Source organism: Eleutherodactylus coqui, chromosome 1 (assembly GCF_035609145.1).
Source record: "Eleutherodactylus coqui strain aEleCoq1 chromosome 1, aEleCoq1.hap1, whole genome shotgun sequence".
Lineage (NCBI taxonomy): Eukaryota > Metazoa > Chordata > Amphibia > Anura > Eleutherodactylidae > Eleutherodactylus > Eleutherodactylus coqui.
Genome location: NC_089837.1, coordinates 70,148,103 through 70,168,745, shown reverse-complemented (window position 1 = coordinate 70,168,745; position 20,643 = coordinate 70,148,103). Strand labels below are relative to the sequence as shown.

General features: G+C 44.7%; 1 protein-coding gene across 1 annotated transcript in view; it reads right to left on the bottom strand.

Moving 5' to 3' along the window:
• Window positions 1–20,643, bottom strand: part of NBAS (NBAS subunit of NRZ tethering complex) — a 616,392-nt gene that overhangs the window by 472,149 nt on the left and 123,600 nt on the right. The window contains exons 18-21 of the mRNA XM_066597064.1: window positions 18,188–18,325; window positions 15,463–15,541; window positions 12,620–12,724; window positions 10,268–10,404 (exon numbers count right to left, since the gene is read on the bottom strand). Coding sequence (XP_066453161.1) covers window positions 10,268–10,404; window positions 12,620–12,724; window positions 15,463–15,541; window positions 18,188–18,325 — 459 coding nt within the window. The remainder of the gene's footprint in view (window positions 1–10,267; window positions 10,405–12,619; window positions 12,725–15,462; window positions 15,542–18,187; window positions 18,326–20,643) is intronic.

The window sequence follows — 20,643 nt, the reverse complement described above, 5'->3', positions numbered from 1 at the left end:
TTTTGCTCTTCCCTGCCCTTAGTCTCTTTTTTTTGACAGTCCTGGAAAATCCCTCTAAGGGGTTGCGTCATGCAGGTAACTATTAGAGCATGTGAACATCATAGAGCGAAGCCCCCTGCTCGGGTACTACCACTGTGATCCAAGATGGGAACCCTTCTGTAAGAGCAGCTCCGGTTCTGGCTGACCTTATCCCGTCCTTGCATTACAGTAACCTGAATGGCCGTCCGGTAATACTACACTTCTCTTGCAGCAGAAGCTTGGCAGGCTACAAATGTTCCCAAAAGTTCTGGAACTCTTTGCAAGCAACTATTGTCCCCTGGCACCACATTCCGAAAGGAGTCTGTCTGATACCACAACCCCTTTAATAAAAAGACCCATGCTGACCATGAGTTTTTAGGGCTAATGCCCACGGCCGTGAAACGCGGCGGAAATTCCCAGCATTACACCGCAGCTATTAGGTTCTATTGAACCAAATACCTTGATGCTCACGCTGCGGGATTCTGCAGCTTGAAATAAATCAAAGCATGTTCTATTTGCTGCGGGAATACATGCGTGGAAGCTGGCCGCCGCGCTATACTTACGCTGTCAGTACAGAGGAAGTATTGCGTGAATAAGTGACCCCACCCACCGCAAGTCGCATCATGCGCTGTAATGCGCATGCGCGTCAAGCGGAATGCGCACAGTGGATCCGGGAGGAGAGTATGGGGTCCTTGGGGGATGGGCGTGATGGACTCCACTGCAATATTTCGCTGGCGGAGTCCGTCACGGTCGTGGGCATTAGCTCTTAGGCCGGGTTCACACAGGACGAAATTGCCGGCGGAATGCCTGCAGTGGACATCCTGCTGCCGATCATCCGCAGAATGCCTGCCTCCAAACCCGCCCCATTTGATGCAGGTTTTGAAGCGTGTTTCATCGCAAATTCCATGTGAAATTCAACCCTTCAAAGGGCGATACAATTGACAGGTGGTGGATTTTAATTCCCTGCCACAGGGGAGTTTCCACACAAGTTTTGTGCGGGTTATTTCCACAGATAGCGGACCAGATTTTCAAAATCTTGCCCACTTTGCTGCTACTGTAAATGCAACGGAACTCCTCTGCGCAGGGTCCACACGGAAATTCCGCAGCAATTCTGCCCCGTGTGAATCAAGCCTTAGGATTAAGCTAGATAGTGTATGAAAAGCTCATTCCAAACCTGGATCTCAAAGTCGACAAGTTTAAGAAATCCCCACCAGAATTAGCCGCTTGGTACGCATGTGCTGTATAGAAGACGAATAGAATGGTCTTTTTGCTGAGTGTTTCTGTACAGCATCACAGATGAGCGACACACAATGTAGTAAAAACAGGGTGCGAACCTAAATGTATAATAGGTACACCAAAAAAAAAAAAAAGCACACACACATGCAAAAAGACATGAAAGTGCATCAATGAATAAAGGCATGCATATCCAATACAATAAGACCAATAAGCTGTAAAGGCACAAACAATCAGTATCAAACACTCATGAGTTTCTACAAACAGGCACTGATAAGTAACAGCTAGAATAGCGCAGTGATCGCTGACCCTAGAAGGAAAGCCCTGAGCCGCACGCGTGTCGCTGAGAACATGTACCCATGTGTTAATGTGTTTTTTATTGGTTTGTCCCAGGCTCCACTATGCTCTACACGCTCAGAACACATTAATCATGCAGAATCCAAATCGGGAAATTCTTAGTACTTTATATACAAATCTCAGAATTAAATAATGCCAACAGCGCCCCCCTCTGGCTTATTTAGTCGAGTTAATGGCCTTTATAATAGAATTTGTGACAAGACGACATCAGATGTTATCATGGTCTTGGCTCAGAGAAATGTGCACTATATGTAGGGTATAGTCCTATATCTGGCCAAGGCATGACCTAACAGTCTTACGTAAGTAGTGATACCGGTTAATGATCCCACTAGGGAAAAAAAATGTGCGCAAAAACACTTGTCAGTATATAAACTTGGTGTGGTTTGGGTACTGAGGCCAACAATGATCACTCGATCATCATATTACTATACAGAAACTGCCGCCAAGAGCCTCGCTTGGCTTCATTAAAGGGATATTCTGGCCTTTTTTCAACTAATCACCCATCCACAACAACACAGGAGGATAAGCAGGCTGGACTAGATGGACATTGTCTTCATTCGGCCTTACATACTATGTTACTATCCTCTGGATAGGTCATTGGAAGTTGATTAACAGTGACCCACCGCTAAGAATCGTCGTCTATCAGCGCAGCAGGGCCATACGCCATCATTAGTGGTCAGGGGCAGGAAGTGAAAGTGACAGCTTCACTCCCATTGAAATCAATGGGAGCGTAGTGCTTCTATTACACTTCTTGCTCCTTGGTACGGACAGGACCGAAGCAGAGGATAAGTCATTAGTTGAAAAAGAGTCTGGAATACCACTTTAAAGGAGCTATACCAAGTTATAACGTTATCACCCATGCACAGATTCGAGATCATTTTATGATTAGTGAGGATCCAATCGCTGGGATTCACACCGATCCCGGGAGAAGGGGCCCAGTCGGTCCCCGAGTGATTGGAGCGGAGTTCGTGCAGCTGTGCCACAAAGCCATTTACTCCAATGACAGAATCACAGATTGCTGAAGCGCTTTAACTCCGCAATCTCTGGCATGGCCATTGAAGTGAATGGAGCGGTGGAGCGCATGCACAACCTCCACTCCATTCACTTGGGAACCAACTGGAGCCCTGCTCTTGGGATCAGAGGCAGTCCCAGCGGTTGGATCCATATTGATCAAAGGTTATTCCCCAACTACATGATGAGGGAAGACTTTATAACTTGCTTGGCACAACCCCTTTAAAGGGAGCCTGTCAGGTCCCCAAGTTACCCAGGCTGCGGGTAGTAGGGCTCTGTAAAGTTTCAAAAGTACGGCTTGAAAAACCACAAAGCTGATCATTGACGTATCTACCACTAGACCATGCTACCCGCAGTCAGGGCAGTTGAGGGGATTAGCAGTTTCTCTTTAAGGAGAGATGCTGTCAAGTCAATACTCATTTCTTAAAGTGCTGAGCTCGCCAAAAAGTGCATGAATAGGTTTTGGCAGTTGTTTAACAACAGATCTCACTGGCAGCACGTGAAGATACATAGAAATTAGAGATGAGCGAGCATACTCGCTAAGGCAAACTACTCGAGTGAGTAGTGCCTTATGCGAGTACCTGCTCGCTCATCTCTAAAGATTCGGCTGCCGGCGCGGGTGAGCGGTGAGTTGCGGGGGAAAGAGAGGGAGAGGGAGATCTCCCCTCCGTTCCTCCCCGCTCTCCCCCGCCGGCGCCCGAATCTTTAGAGATGAGCGAGCAGGTACTCGCATAAGGCACTACTCGCTCGAGTAGTTTGCCTTAGCGAGTATGCTCGCTCATCTCTAATAGTAATGCATACACAATGCTACAAAAGCGCTATAGCGCTTATTGATGAGCCTTATCAGCACTTCATTTACATAGCGCACCCATATTCTGCAGCGCTGTACAGAGCTCTTCACCACTTACATCGGTCCATGGGGGTTGGACTATCTTTTTGTAGCTTGGGAGGAAAGCAGAGTGCCCGGAGGGAACCTGTGCAAACAGAAACTCCATGCAAAAGTTGTCCTTGAAGATTTGAACCCAGGCCCCTAGAGCTGCAAAGCAACAGTGTTAACCACTGAGCCACCCACCATACTTGCCTCCCCCCTTCATGTACAATAACCCCTTTTAGAGCGCGGCCCATTTAATTTTTTTCAATTTTTGATTTTTCCTCTCGACATTCAAAAAAAATCACAACTTTTTTTCCGTCAATCTAACTGACTGAATGCTTGTTTTTTTTCATGGGAGGAGTTAGATTTTTCAATGTACCATGCAATGTACAGAAAAACTGGGGGGGGGGGGGGGGGTACTGTTTTAGCAGCGTATACACTGCAATGAAAAGGACGTGATAACTTTACTCTGTGGATCAGTATAATCAGAATAATGGCAAAGTGTTTCTATTTGTACCATTTTGGAGTGTACATGACTTTTTGATCACTTTTTATTTTTCTTGGAGACAGGGTGACTAAAAAAGCAAAATTCAGGCGTAGAATATTTATTCTTTCTGATAGCATTCACCGTTCTGGATAAATTGCAGTTCTATGGATGCAGAGATACCAAAAATGCTTTTTTTTTTTTTTTTTTTTTTTTTAATATGGGGAAATGGGGGTGGAATTTTTAGCATCATTTTTTGTAACTATTTTTGTACTTATTTTTTACTTGTAATGCCATTACACAGGCACACGTTGATAGGCCTTCATTTATGGGAACCCTGGGGGCCTTCAGGAGGCCCTGGGCTGCCATGATAACCGAATGGCGCCTTGCCATCTCTTCACGAGGGGGCTGTTCAGGACTCCCACATGCCATAAAAACTGTCAGTAGCAGTTAAAGGGTTACTAGCTGCCGCATGTGACCTCGGCTGAGGTCAGCTATCAGTGTCTATACTTTATGTCATCATTGGAGGATAGCATACAGAAACTGGTGACAGTCCTTGCCTGCTCCCTTTCCAGAGCGTGGAAAAGGCCGAAAACATGAATATACTTAATGTTTCACTTTATAATATATGTGACTCCTTTATAGTGCATACCTATTCCCCAGTACTGCAGAGAGACTGCTGTCCATTTGCAATCCCTATTGGGGCTCACAATCTAAATTCCAATTTAGCCAATCATTATGGTTTTAGAGTGTGGGAGCAAACTGGAGCACCCGGAGGAATCATACACAAACATGGAAAGGGCATATATTGTCCTTGGTCAAAGTCGAACACAAGACCCCAGCGATGCAAGGCAACAGAGCTTACCACCCTGCACCTGAGTATTCAGCTGCAGATCTCCAGTTAATCGGAAATTAAACCCAATGGGGAAATTCATCAACAAAACTGTACTTAGGTTCCTTTTACATGGCCGAATTCGAGCCTTATAACGATCGCTGATTAACAAGATCGGCACTCTGATTCAGGAGGTATGAAGGCTGAACCATTGTTCAATCGTTCCTCCCACCATACCGCTCCTTCGCTATCGGCAGATGTACTGCTAACAACAATTGTTGGTGTTGCATGGAAGATGTGATCGCTTGAACATCTACTCGTCTTGTCGGGTGATTACCGGTACCTTCACATCGTCTGATGATTCGGCAAACAAGTGTTCTTGCCGGCTTATCGGGTTGCACAAAAAGGCCCTTAAATTGTTTTTTTGGGACCTTTACTATTAATGACCTATCCTCGGGAAACAGCAAGTCATCAATAGTTGATTGGCAGAGGCCAGACTGAATTCAGTGTGGGCTGTGCTTGCAGTACCAATTCAGGCCACTTCAATCCAGACAGCACTATTTACTTCCAGCGATGTCTGCAATGACAGCAGGTCTGGAGATCAGCTGATCGAAGGGGATCCCAAGCAGCGGACCCCTGCTGATCAACTTTTGATGATCTATCCTGAGGAAACAGTAGTTGATTGACAGCGGTCCTAATGAATTCAATCCCGGAACAAGAATTCACACGTTGTGAATAAAAGAAAACTGCCCCACGGGTTAGACCCCATTTACACTAAACCATGATCGCTCAAAAGGCAGTTTGAGTGACAGTTTTAAAGATCATCTTTGCATATTCTATAGTAGCTAATTAGCTACTAAAGATCTATACAGGCAGAGCGGGACACTGCCACTATCGCTCGGTGAACAATACAGCTGTTTTGCTTAAGCAAACAGTTGCATTGTTCAGTTGCTTTGTTCTCTGCACTTACAGCTCGCTTCCGCTGTGAACTACCAGCGGGACACGAGCTGAAAGAATCTTATCAGCGCTGCTGACTGTGATAACAGCCTTCACCGCTGATAACAGTTCATCGCTCAATTCTAGAAAACGAGAATTGAGCGAGAAACAAATCATGCACGAAAACTACACGATGTCCGTTAATTTAGACGCAATGGTTATTGCTCAAAAGACGGTTTTGAGCAAATTTTGAGCGAGAATCGTGTCTAAAAGGGCCTTTATTTCCGCACTGAAAAGGTTGGTAGCATGTTGATAAGATTTGTTGAAACTTCATCCACTATTTACTGTGCGGGTTATTAATCTAAAACTCTATTGCACTTCTGTCCCATGTAGACGTGCAGTAAAGGGGTCACAGGGCTTCCCATAGCAAAAAGGCTCATTGCATTGCTGATGAGGGTACCTAATGCTCCCCCCCCACACACACACACACACACACACACACACACACAGCCAATTACATTTGATTTTTTTTCCCCCAGAAAGCCTTTCTAAGCATAAAACTGAAGCTAAAGAGCTGAAAACAAATATAAAGACAGAACAGGAGTTGAATAAAAATGTAGAAATTAATGGAGATTGAACTTTTCATACATTCATTTAATTTTTTTTTAATTGAGCTGGGAGAACAAAATGCTGATTATTCTCCGGGCGACTCTAATTTCTAGATAACCTCCCCGGCAACACAAAGCTTTATTCTTTACTTCAGTTCAAGTAATTATCCCAACATCAATATTTCTCCGAAATCGAAAATGTCTGAATCATATCTCATGAAGTATATAATCAAGAGGAGAAAATGCATTTTATTTCCAGGAACATTTGCATTCTTAAAAGCATCTTAAATACTCTCTGTGAGCGGTTCATATCTTACAGGAATAAAAGGGCTGGGAATAGGAGAAAACCAATGTGGCTCCATAAAGATGTAAAGGGGGCCATAAACAACAAAAAGAAAGCGTTTAAACTACTAAAACAAGAAGGCAGCGAGGAAGCACTAAAAACCTAGAAGAAAAAATATATTATGTAAAAGGCAAATAAAAGCAGAAAAGGTGAAGACAGAGAGACTCATTGCCAAGAGTAAAAAGAACCCTAAACTGTTCAACTATATGAATAGCAAAAAGATCAAATGCAAAGTGCTGGCCCTAAGGAGGGATCGCTGCTGTCAAACCAGCTACTACGAGGAGGTAAGTTCTAGACTGGACTGGAGAGTCACTGGATCTTGTGTATCTGGACTTTTGATCCTGTGCCCCATAAAAGGTTGGTATATAGAATGAGAATGCTTGATCTGGGAGTGAATGTGTGTAAGTGGGTAAGTAACTGGTCAGTGATAGAAAGCAGAGGGGGGTTATAAGTGGTACATAGTCTGAGTCAACATTACTAGTGGGGTAGCACAGGGGTCGGTTTTGGGCCCTAATCTTTTTAATACATTTATTAATGACCCGGTAGAAGGATTGTGCAGTAAAATTGCAATATTTGCAGATGATACAAAACTATGTAAAGTAATTAACACAAGAGAGGACATAAGTTGGGAGTTTGGACAGAAAAGTGGCAAAGGAGATTTAACACTGATAAAGGTAAGGTTCTGCACATGGGCAGCGGAAATACATGTCACCAATATACACTACATGGGAAATCCCTGGGGAACACTGATATGGGAAAGGACTTGGGGAATTTAGTTAACTGTAAGCTTAAAGAGGTTGTCCCGCGATAGCAAGTGGGGTTGTACACTTCTGTATGGCCATATTAATGCACTTTGTAATATACATCGTGCATTAATTATGAGCCATACAGAAGTTATTCACTTACCCACTCCATTGCTGATGGGTCTTTTCCCTTCGGCTCGGTCCGGCAGCAGCCTCCTGATTGGCTGGAATCAGCACATGTGACGGGGCGGAGCTACGCGATGACGCGTACAAGGGGGCGGAGCCAGAACGCCGCTGCTGCCGGACCGAGCCGAAGGGAAAAGACCCATCTGCGCAAGCGCGTCTGATCGGGCGATTAGACGCTGAAATTAGACGGCACCATGGCGACGGGGACGCCAGCAACGGAGCAGGTAAGTGAATAACTTCTGTATGGCTCATATTTAATGCACGATGTATATTACAAAGTGCATTAATATGGCCATACAGAAGTGCATAACCCCACTTGCTATCGCGAGACAACCCCTTTAACTGGAGCAACCAGTGTCAGGCAGCTGCTGCCAAGGCAAATAGGGTCATGGGGTGCATCAAAAGAGGTCTAGGGGCGCATGAGGAGAACATTGTTCTTCTTTACAAGTCACTAGTCAGACCACACATGGGATATTGTGAACAGTACTCAGGTACTCAAGAAGGACATATCAGAGCTTGAGCAGGTATAAAGGTGGGCAATTAAAGTAATAAAGAGGTTATCAAAATTGGGGTTATATAGTTTTGAATAAAGACAGCTGAGGGGCGACTTAATAACTATGTATAAATATATCAGGGGACAATACAGAGATCTCTCCCATCATCCCTTTATACCCAGGACTGTGACTGTAACAAGAGGGCACCCTCTACCTGTAGAGGCAAGAAGGTTTCTACACCAACATAGAAGGGGGTTCTTTACTGTAAGAGCAGTGAGACAGTGGAACTCTCTGCCTGAGGACATTTAGTGAGTTCTCCATCACTATAAACTTAAGAGAGACCTGGATGCCTTTCTTGAGCGATAAAATCTTACATGTTATAAGTCATGGATTACTTCAGAAGGGTCGGTGCTTCAGGAATTTTCCCAATTCCCCTCTAAAATTAGGAAAATTGGCTTCCATCTCACATGTTTTTTGCCTTCCTCTGGATCAATATTGCAATAGACTGAGCTAAATGGATATGTCTTTTCAGCTTTCTACACTATGCATGCATGAACAAGTGTGGATTAAGTGATATCATACATAGAATAGCAGCAGGTCAGTGAGGGAGGTGACAACAGTGCGGCGAGACAAAGGGAAGGTTCGAATGTAATGAGCAATTAAAGTACTACAGATGCAAAATGCAAGCAATCATCACAACGCACTGCAATACCCAGGTCAGCTCTCTAGTAAAAGCATTGATACAAACAAAAGACTGAAATCCCCTGTAAGCAGGCAGCCTCCGATTCAGATTGCGTTTCTACTATTTCCATTTTCAGTGCTTTTAGCAAAAGATTACTCATGTGTAAAATTAAGGACGCCTCATATCAATGTTATTTTTTACCCTAGGGCGATCAATATTTAATGTCCTATAAACTGTATCTAAAGATAAAGTTCATGCAGATGAACAGAAAAGCAACAACAAATTGACCTCGCATCATGACAATATCAATAAGTCCACCAAGGAATAGTAAGAAATGGAGGTTTCTTGAATATCCAAATCAAACCTTGGATCCAATTCTATGCTGTGCTTGGCGGGATTTATTTTGGGCTGTGCAGGCAGGAGACCCCTAATGATTAAAGGGGCTGTCCAGGGGGAAAAAATATTGAAAACTTGTCACCTTATCATAAAAATGTAAAAACAAGGCAAACACAATTGCCCAATCTCCCCCCACCACCATTTGGACACTGTCCAGTCCCCTGCCGTTCTCTACTTCCTACTGCAACAATGACATCCCAACACAAGGACATGTGACCACTGCCCACGGCCAATCACATTAGTTGCTGTGTTGGGATGTCCTGGATGCAGCAGAAAGTACAAGGCAGTAGGTGAGCGGGCACCGCCAGAAGAGGAGCAGCAGGGGATTGAGCGAGTATGCCATCCTGAAGATAGGTCATCAATAGAGATGAGCGAATATATTCGTTTCGAGTAATTACTCGATCGAGCACCGCGATTTTCGAGTACTTCCGTACTCGGGTGAAAAGTTTCGGGAGGCGCCGGGGGGAGCCCTCTCCCTCTCCCCCCCACTCCCCGCTGCAACCCCCCACTCACCCACAACGCCCCCCGAATCTTTTCACCTGAGTACGGAAGTACTCGAAAATCGCGGCGCTCGGGCGAAAAACGGGCATGGCCGAATAGGTTCGCTCATCTCTAGTCATCAACAGTAAAGTTCTGGAAAAACCCTTTTAAGCACTAAACTTTGGCGCATGTTTTTCCACACGGATATTTCCATCCTGTTTGATTCTTCCCTCTCGAACACTGCAGCGCCTCTGTAATGAATGATTAACACATTACATGTGAGGAAGAAAACTACAACCTCGCCACGACTTAATTGTATGAAATGTACAAAGCACTGCCTGAAAGAAAAGTCTATTCTGGACTGAAATTACTCGCATTTTCGGTTGCATGACCAATTGTCTGAGGACCATTATCAAGCACTTGAAATAACACAGAAAATGTAAAAGGCACAACAAGCATGAAGCCAAACCTACAGAGCATTACCGCCCAGAGAAAGAAGGGTAATTACTTCCAATAGAAGACATTAGCATGATTAAGAATGCTAAAAAGAAAAAAAAAAAGTGTCACGGCTGATGAAGTTAGGGTGACCTTACCTTGCCTCAGGTAACAATATGGCGTATTTATGAGGGGGCGTGGTCTCAGGGAAATTCGAGAGAATAGCCAGGCGATGAGGAAGCAGATCCGATCCATGGAAGGTAAAGAGAAGATCTAAAGCTTGTACATTGCTTTCCTACAATGACAAATAATTGTGTCATAACAAATACCTACAGTAGGCGTTTTGGGTTCTCAGCATCATTCAACATTCGGATAGTGCTGCTGATAGAGGACACCTTTTTATATTGGTCGAACCTCTTTAAAAATAGAATTCAACTATATTAAAAGTTTAGTAACTAGACTGCTTAAACTTATTCTTAGTTTCAAAACTTGTATTACAGCCAAGAGCTGCAAACAGAATTCTGTTAGCTTCAGAGCAGAAATCTCCTAGTGCTGCCGACAAGAACGGAAATAAATGACCACATGAATGATGGAACGATCGTGAACGTTGACAATTGCTCGTAGGAAAATGTTCTTAAATGAGCACTGATCAACTTGCTATGTCGTTGGCCATCGCTCATTACGGCCAATTTATGTGCTTATATAAAGGAACCCTTAGCAGGGCTCCCAGCCGGTAACTGAATACAACTGTATCGAGTCTATACAATCCCCTCTGAGCTAAGCAACCAGACTGACTAAGCAGGAAATTAAGGACCCTTTTATGTGAGCCTATAAGTGCCCAAACAATTACCTCCAGTAAAGAGGGCAGTGATCAGCTGACAAATGAGCAAATGTTCACATGTCAACCAAAAATGTATTTTCTTCTTCCCAACAGCACATCTTCCTCTGTAAGAAGGAGGGTATTCTGCCGGCAATAATAAAAGGATATTGGGCACAGATGATCATATTAAAGTGACCCTCCGGTATAAGGACAACACCCTTATCCAAGCTCGGGTGGGTGGGTTGGTTGAGGGCAGGATGGGGCAGTGGGGGTTGGTGGGGGGGGGAGGGGGGGGGGGGGTTGTTGAGTGAGCTAGCATCACCTGCTGTTGCTGTTCTTCTCCGATGATGTCCCTCCAATCAGATGGTTTGGGATCCCGCTTTCAGCTGTCCAAGTCAGTAAATTGTTAAGTTATTTAGTACACATTGAGCTAGCTCTCTGATTGGCTAGCACTGATCACGCAAGCAGTGTGGCCAAATCAGAGAGCAGGTATAGTGCATTGTTAGTCTAACACTATCAACATACCTTGGAATTAGGTAGTCTGAAGACTGCAACGGCACCTTGGATGGCTGAAAGCAGGGCCCAGAGCCAGTGGGCATCGGCACAGAAGACCAGCAAGCAGATAGCAGATAGAACCGAAGGGTCGCTCTAACAATCATACAGCCTGCGTGAGGCCCGCTTAAATAAGTGCCGATTGACGCCCATCATGGGCCTGAAATTGGCCCGTTTGAGGGCTCATATGCACATCAGCATCAGAAATTCCATTGCCAATTGGTGCTTTTAAAAAAAAAAAAAAAAAAAGGACAAAAAAAGCGCAGCATGCTGCACTATTCTGTCTTCTTTAATGCCAGATGGCCGAACATAAACCGAACAGACCCCAATGTAGTCAATGAGGTCCGTTCGGCACCATTCGGCTCCATCATAAAACGAATCAACGAATCAGTTTGACAGGGGTTGCTATTTCCCTACTCCCCGAACGACCCAAGACAACATAAACCCCTTCCGCTAGTGTGAACGAGCCCTAACAGCACTTCCGTTACTACTGATGTGTTTAGCTCACAGAGCATTGCCTAGACTAGATACAATTGTATTCCCTTCTTCGCGGAGTACAAAGATGACATATGTAAAGCAGTTCTCGGCTTCTGCACGTTAACGCGTTTTCATCCTCTGGCAGCATTTAAGCAAATTCTTAAAATATTCAGCAAAAAATACCGCCAAAGTGAATCGACACATTAAATTCCGACCATTTAAGAAGATTCCCGTAAATACATCCCAATCTATTTCACCCTCCATCACATTTTATCTGCTTTGTAGACATAAAAATTCCTCTCTAAGTTGCGGCGCTCCAAATCTCCGCCGTTACGGATTATGCGGCTGCAATTATTCTGCGCCAAACACAATAACGTCCTCTGCCCTTAGATTATCCGCATATTAAAAATAACAAAGGCAGATGGATAATAACATTTGTCACCGTGCCCGGCATCGCACCGCTTCCTATCTAGTTAGGAAGGATTACTTAATTGTGAATTAGTATTGACAGGATCATCTCGCTATACAGAGTTCAAAGCGCGCTGGGCTTTAACGCCGAGCTAACTAAGTGAATCAGATTATAAATGATAATGGAGGTGAAAGGCGGCCCACTTAAAGAGGAATCAATTCCGTCTCTATTGTTCTGACTTTGTAACATTACCCGAGCATATGTTCTCGCTGACAGCACAATATTTTGGTTCCTAAACTTCTTGAAGAAGTCGGCGTCGTATCTCTTCTCGGCTGCCTGCGGCCCCCCGAGGATCTCCTTAAGGACAAAGAAGCAGATGTTGGAGAAATCCTTCAGAATATGGTAATGGAGCAGATTGGATAATTCCCATCTATTTATCAGCGGCTCGGCACTAACTCTACATTGCAGGCAGGAACGGCTCGGCAAGCGAGCGGCCAGGTATTGAGTGATAGGATTTAGCGCTCCTCTAGATTATTAATGCTCGTGGCGGACTCTGTTCATCACCAGATATGGCGGTTTTATACTTATCGCTCGTGATTAAAGTCGTTTTCAGTAACATGGTTGACATTTAGCGCCACGGTTATATTTACATATTCATGTTTTCACTTACATTTATTTAGCGGTTTGTTCCCTTCTTCATGCAGAAGACTTGAATGCGAAAGCAGGATTACAACCTAGTACTGCCAATGCTCTGAAGCGCTATCTAAAGATGGCATTCAAGCAGTCTTCTGGTTCCGGGAGGAGAATGTGGAGGAGGAATATTATCTGTAGTTGGCTGTTAGCCGTTGTCCAGTTCTGCGGTTCCAGGTAGCCACAATGGTTGCCACCATATATACTTTTTTTTTAATTCCACTATGTACTTGCTGTGTGATTGGCCAATGCTGATCACAGGAGCAGCACTAGCCAATCATGAAGCAGGTCTAGCGCATAATGCACTATGAACCATTAGGTAGTCTAAGGATGGGGGTGACTATCTCGACTGCCTGAAAAAGGGACCCCCGAACCAGCAGAACTGAACGATTGCCAACGGAATCAACTACAGGTAATATACCTCCTCCAGTCCCAGGGCACTGGATGGTCACGTTAGGTCATCCATTTTTTCTATTCGTCAATTGACTAAAAGGGTTGTACCAAGATTACAAGTTATCCCCTATCTGCAGGATAGGGAAAAGCATGCTGATTGGTAGGGGTTTCTCACCTCTAAGACCCCCACCAATCTGGAGAAAGGGGGCTCCAGTGTAACCCATCCTCCTCACTGAGAAGTTACTGCACCCCGTCCCACAGTGAGGAGAAGACTGAATGAAGTGCCAATCGTGCATGCTTGGCCAGGACCTTGCTCATGCTGACGTCACTGCGGGGATAGAAGCGAAACGACCCCCGCAGTGCCAGGCAGAGTGGGACACTGGGCATGCGAATCCTGAGATCTGTGGAAGTCTCAGTGGTGAGACCCTCGCTGATCAGCAAGTTATCCCCCGATTCTGTGGATAGGGAATAACTTGTAATCTTGGTACAACCCCTTTAAAGTTATGTGCACATCTACACTTGGCGTTTCCAGCATAGATCAGCACAGAATGCCAGGCAAACTAGCACAGTATGCTGTACCATTGTGTCCAGAGGGCATGCCTGAAGCTGGACGGCCTCATTATAGTCAATGGGCCTGTTTGCCTCCAGTAGATGCCGGATGAAGTTCTTCCGTTTTTTTCTGTGGCTATTAGAACAGAGCCAAACAACAGAAAGTGATGACGCTAGTGTGAACCCAGCCTAACCTTGTGGAGAATGGGATGCTAGATTCCTATAATGCACAATGCATGCCCTCACTGCCTTAACAAGGGTAATTTGTATGCCTTAAAGGGAATGTATCATCTCTTTTTTAATTAATATCACACAACGATGTCTAATCTTTTTTATAATCCGCTTTTATTTTCAGATTGTAGATTTCATATTCTACCTGACTATGGGGACGGCAATCTTCCCTATAGTCAGTACTTGGACATGCTTTACAGCAGACACAAGGACCATAAGAAAATGTATTTTGGAGTTCTTCGTTGACCCCTATGGTAGAGTGTTGTGGGCATGTTCTCTTACATATGCAGATATCATTGTGTAGGGAGGGGGAGGAGGTGAGCTGTGACATCATCTATTGTAAATTGTGTATCTATATGTAGGTGTCACCTTCAGTATACTTCTGCCTGCAATCATAATGAAATAAAAGGGGTGATCGCTACAAAACAGGAAAGGATAAACTATTAGGAGCTTCTGTGGCCAGAACGAAACCGGCATTTTTTTTATTACAGCTTAGGTTGTTTTCTGGTGACACATTTCCTTTAAAATGGAGTCTGTCAGCTTGAATACACTCTCCAAACTGCAGGCAGCATGTTATAGAGCCGGACGAGCTGAGCAGATTTATATGTAGTTTTATGGGGAAATATTCAGTATAACTTGTGTTCTATTCATTTATATCTCTGGTCTTTCTGAGCTGAACAGTCCAATGGGCGGAGCTATCAGTGATTGACAGCTGACTGTACATAGAGTATGACCGCCCACTGGACTGTTCAGCTCAGAAAGAGCAGAGATATAAAAGAATAAAACACAAGTTATACTGAATCTTTAGTGTACAGGCCTTTTATACTATTTCTAAACCATAGGATTATCTAGGAAGTGAGGTTCTACTTACCCCAATCTGGCATTGCCATTTGGGACACATCTCTCGACCCACTTCAAATCCTGTCTGTTACAGTGTGGTCAAATGAGAATTATGTATATGTTTGTCTGTTTATACACGTTCTCCCTATAGATTACGTGTTAACCTGTGTCTGTCATGTGAGCTCATATTTTAATAGGTAAATTCTGTGAAGGCCTATATATACTTAGTGGACAGTGAAGGCACTTAATGTAGGGGATACTCTAAAGGTATTGTAGTCTCATCAATATGAGGGCCATCCCAACAGTCTATACTGCAGGGTGATGTGTTATGTGGGGTAGGCCGACTGCTTTATACTCACTACATAAGGTCTATATAGAGCGCAGTTACTTACCTCATATGTTGACAGGCGATCTAGGTAGGTCAATAACTTGAGCCTACAGCGGCAGAGCTCCTTCTGCTCAAGTGTTAAGCTGTGATAACAATGAAGACATAAGACGTCACTACATAGATACGATCAATTGTCAGGGTGTCGGAAGCATTTCACAGCGGACAGCCACCGGTTTTACCAGCGCCACGCGCCACGGTGTGTACATGAGAAACGTTTTAGTGGTCAGAGAAAACTTCTGCAAACCTGGAAGACGAAGCAGAACTCGTAACTCCCCCCTACGGCCAGGAACAAGTTTACTGATCTACATAAAACCTCGGTAAAGGAAAATGTAGATATGAATACTAGAGATGAGCGAGCGTACTCGGAAAAGCACTATTCGCTCGAGTAATGTGCTTTATCCAAATATCGCTGTGCTCGTCCCTGAAGATTCGGGTGCTGCTGCGGCTGACAGGTGAGTCGCAGCGGGGAGCAGGGGAGAGCGGGCGGGAGAGAGGGAGAGAAAGATCTTACCTCCGTTCCTCCCCGCTCTCCCCTGCAGCTCCCCGCTCCGTGCCGGCACCCAAATCTTCAGGGATGAGCACAGCGATACTCGGATAAAGCAAATTACTGAAGCGAGTAGTGCTTTTCCGAGTACGCTCGCTCATCTCTAATGAATACATCAAACACTGTTTTTTTATGTAAATTATGTTAATTGAACAATTACAGTGCTTTAGAAATAAGAGGCGCGAGATGTTGAGTGATGCCCATCATAAAGTCACACATGGCCAACTATGACAAACTTGATGAGCAGTCCCTACGGGTGGCTGTACATGGGACAACTATTGGTTGTGTGAATGTGAGTGATAGAGCGATCACAGTCACCGTCAGGGTGATGGGAGAGAATTCGTTCACCGGCTGCTAGTCACTTCACTTTAGCTTACCTAAACATAGTCTAGGCTTGACTAATTATCATCTGGTGTAGACTGGCAAATGTTTCCCTTTCAGTGACTAGTCAGCACATTGCAGGTAGGTGTGCGCTTCCATAACAGGTCAACAATTATTCTGTGCAATGGTAGCTTTACACGAGTCAATAGTTGCCTAAATAATTGCTCAAATGAGCGATTTTTGGCGACTTTTGGCCAGTGAACACATGGGCACTGAGAGAGAAGTCGCTCAGTTGTCGCTAATCGTTGCATTTCATCTCACTGAACGACTAGTAAGCAACCCGTTTACACACTCTGAACGACTGTCATTCTCGTGTACATAGAGCCTCGTGTGGCGCAGAGTGTTACGGCAGCAGAAGGCAGTCCTAAGCTCTCGCTCACGACTTCAACGCAGGTTCAATCCCTGCTTGAGTCAGGGATAATAAGCTTGCTGGGAGGTAAAGATGACTGGGGAAGGCAATGACAAAGCACCCCGCAAAAACAGTCTGCCAAGAGAACGCCACTATATGACGTCACCCTAGGAGTTAGTCAGGACTCTGGGTTTGCACCAGGGGACTTTACATTTACCTTAATAGCAATAGTTGCACCCTGCAAGGGCACCTTAAGGATACTTTTACCAGAGACGCCTGCTTTCACACAGGAGCGATAGTCATTTAGTGAATGTAGGCGGAGCGCACAAGTGATCTCTTCCGGCCGTCCACCTCCATTCTCTGTGAACTATTTACACTGGGCCAAGAAGTCGCTCACTAGTCAGTCATTTTGTTTCAGCGAGCTGAAAGAATACGACTAATAGGCGAATTCTCATTCAGTACCCCGTCGGGTCCTGCATTTACATGGGACAACTGTTGCTAAATTTGCTTGTTTGAGTGATAGTTCACCGGTGTGAAAGTATCCTAAGAGCAAACAAGCAATAGTCGTTCATATACTAGCACTGTGCTGTAGCGACGAACGTTGTCTTAGGTAAACCCGTCCCAAGGGGCCAGGTAATCCTTGTTATTAAAAATTTGGTATTGTGCTCTGCTAATCCTTGACTACAGTTTTAGAAAACAGCAAACAAGCAAAGCTGTAAACTGACTATTAGATTGAACTGGTCATATAGACAGGGCTGGGACAGGGTGATTCGGTGAAGTAGGCAGATTGGGAAACGGACAAACCTCTAGAATCTATTAGAAGCCAACGTACTCCCTAATGGAAGAGATTTAAAAACATCTTAATAGAAGCTGATGCAAGACACCTCTTCTGGTGTCTTAATAGAAGCTGATGCAAGCATAGGATGGATTTAATCTAGGGACTGACTTTACTTTTCTTCTCCATTTAGCCCAGACCATTTTGGTGATTTCTCCCGAAAATTGCAGAGTTTGCTGCTGAAACATCTCCACTCTTCTAGGTTATTTTCTGCTGCAGGCACAATGCCACGACTTGACGTCAATGCACACTATGTCCTGACGTGGGCGGTGTTCAAACTCAGCGTAGTGCCAGCGCCTGGAGCAGAGGATCGGTGAGCAATACAAATGCTCACTGCTCCCAGGGTCTTCAGTTACAATGAGCACATCCATCACTGACAGAGATGCTTGTTGTATAGAAAGCGAAGTGTTGCAAGAATTATTTTTTCAAACAAACAGAATTATGCCTCAATCTCCAGTTACAAGACAGTGGCCTAGGTGGTCGTCTAGCCCTCGTCCTGCCTTGCATACAGATCATTCATCCATAATCTTCACAGAAGGATTATCATAAGCAACAAGCCTAATGAGCATACTATCTGATGGTTTTAAACACATGAATTAATAAACAAAAAGCTCACTCACCTGTCAAAGTCCACCCTCTGCAGCAAATTTTTACGTCTCTGGACTTCTCTCTCTTTTCGGCTTGCCGCTTCCTCTTCTGGTGTCAAGAAGTCTTCGTATGGGACATCATCAATGTCTACGTCCCCAGGTAAGATAAACCTGCCCAACGTGTAGAGATAAGAAACAAGCAAGATTGATTAAAGGGAGTTCAAGCACATTAGACATATCATCATATACTGTATGCCCTATACTGTAAGGCACTGCAAAAGTTTAGGAACCTGACCTGGATATTCGTGCATCTTGGAAACACTATGTATCCAGGATATGCAGCTGCAAGAGCTTGGGCGAAATGGACATTCAGACTGCGGTTCTCTGGACATTTAGGACAAAAATCATTAATTACCATTTCCCCTGTTAGTAAGGTGGGTCCCCACACACGGATACGGTCAGTGCTGATTAGACATGGTCAGAATGTGCAGGCACACACTACAACAGCAGTGTGGTAACAGTCATTTGTCAGTCCATTCATACATTTCCAGGTGGGTCATTCTGGGACAAATCACCCAAAGGGGTAAAATCGTTGCGTACTTATGCCCAAGAAAGGCCATGTCCTTAAGGTGTTGAGCTATTTTTTTGGCGAATCATTGGCCAGAAGAAGGTTGTGGGGCCTCGGGGATTCGGCCTCCCAAGCCTAGAATTACATAACACAGTAAAGCAATGTGCAGCAGGACAGATTGGATCCAGGGTGATAGCCAATTGCCACATCTGGGGTCAGGAAGGATTTTTTTTTTCCCCCCTGAGGTAGAACTTTCCGGAAAGGGGGGGGGGGGGGAGAGGTTGCCTTCCTCTGCATCTGTGGGTCCAGCGGCTCTCATCTCAGGACATCGGTGGTCAGAATGAGCTCAGCATATTCTGTGGTCTCCATCGGCCTGACCTGAGAGTCACTGTGATCATTGTGTCATTTATTAAAGAGCCGGTCATTTTTAATGTTGCTTATTGCTATTCTAATAAAAAAAGAATTTGCTCTCTATATAGATCATGGCATTTGTCTTTTGCCTGGATTTCTGCCTACAAAGCGACCATGATGAAAGTGGTTGCTGCCGCCCAATATTCCACAACTGGACTTAACGCACACATTCCTTCTCCCCCCCCCCCCCCCCCCGCTTTTTAATTAATCAATTTGTTTTCTGCTTTCTCTTCAGAGTATTAAAGGAGATGTCCCGCGCCGAAACGGGTTTTTTTTTTTTTTAAACCCCCCCCCCGTTCGGCGCGAGACAACCCCGATGCAGGGGTTAAAAAAACCACCCGCACAGCGCTTACCTGAATCCCGGCGGTCCGGCGTCTTCATACTCACCTGCTGAAGATGGCCGCCGGGATCCTCTGCCTTCGTGGACCGCAGCTCTTCTGTGCGGTCCACTGCCGATTCCAGCCTCCTGATTGGCTGGAATCGGCACGTGACGGGGCGGAGCTACACGGAGCCGCTCTCTGGCACGAGCGGCTCCATAGAAGACTGCTGAAGACCCGGACTGCGCAAGCGCGGCTAATTTGGCCATCGGAGGCCAAAAATTAGTCGGCTCCATGGGAACGAGGACGCCAGCAACGGAGCAGGTAAGTATAAAACTTTTTATAACTTCTGTATGGCTCATAATTAATGCACAATGTATATTACAAAGTGCATTATTATGGCCATACAGAAGTGTATAGACCCACTTGCTGCCTCGGGACAACCCCTTTAAGTGACTCAAAAAAGAGTGTTCCAAAAAGAAAGTTGAAATTTTACTTACATCCTACTTTAACCTGTATTGGATGTACAGTCTTAGGCTCACATGAGCGTAGGATTACTGCGTATTTAGCATACACGGTAATTTGCAAGAAATCAAATACATAGCACGTTGGTGCGTAATACATGAGCAAAAAAAAAAAAAGAACACGGCATGTTTTATTTTGTGCCGTTATTACGCACAAGATAGCCCATTGTTCTCTATGGGTGCGTAATCGATACCGCCCATAGCAGTTATATTACAATGGCACGGGAAATATAAACAAAAAAAAAACAAAAAAAACAGGTGGACTGCACAGGATAGCATGCGTGACACACATTGTCATGTACAGTACAATTTCGCTGCCATATGTGGTGATAGGTCGGGTCACCAACGGCTCTACAGTGGTACAATGCACACGTGATACACAATGAATGGAGTCAATGATACTCAATGGGTTGTCACTGATCCTTGTATACCGCTGTGTGGACACTGTAAATCCAACTACTACTTAAGGCCTCATGTCCACAGGAAAAATATGGCCAGCGCAGTTTGCTGCAGATTTCCGCAGCGGATGCACTTTGAATTGTCTTTTTTGCATGCGGGAGATCCATTAAGATAAAGGACAATAAGCCGTGCATGATTCGCGTTAAAATGGAGCATGCCGCTTTTTTTTTTTCTTTTCCCCGCGCGTGAAATCCGCAAATCACTTAAAAT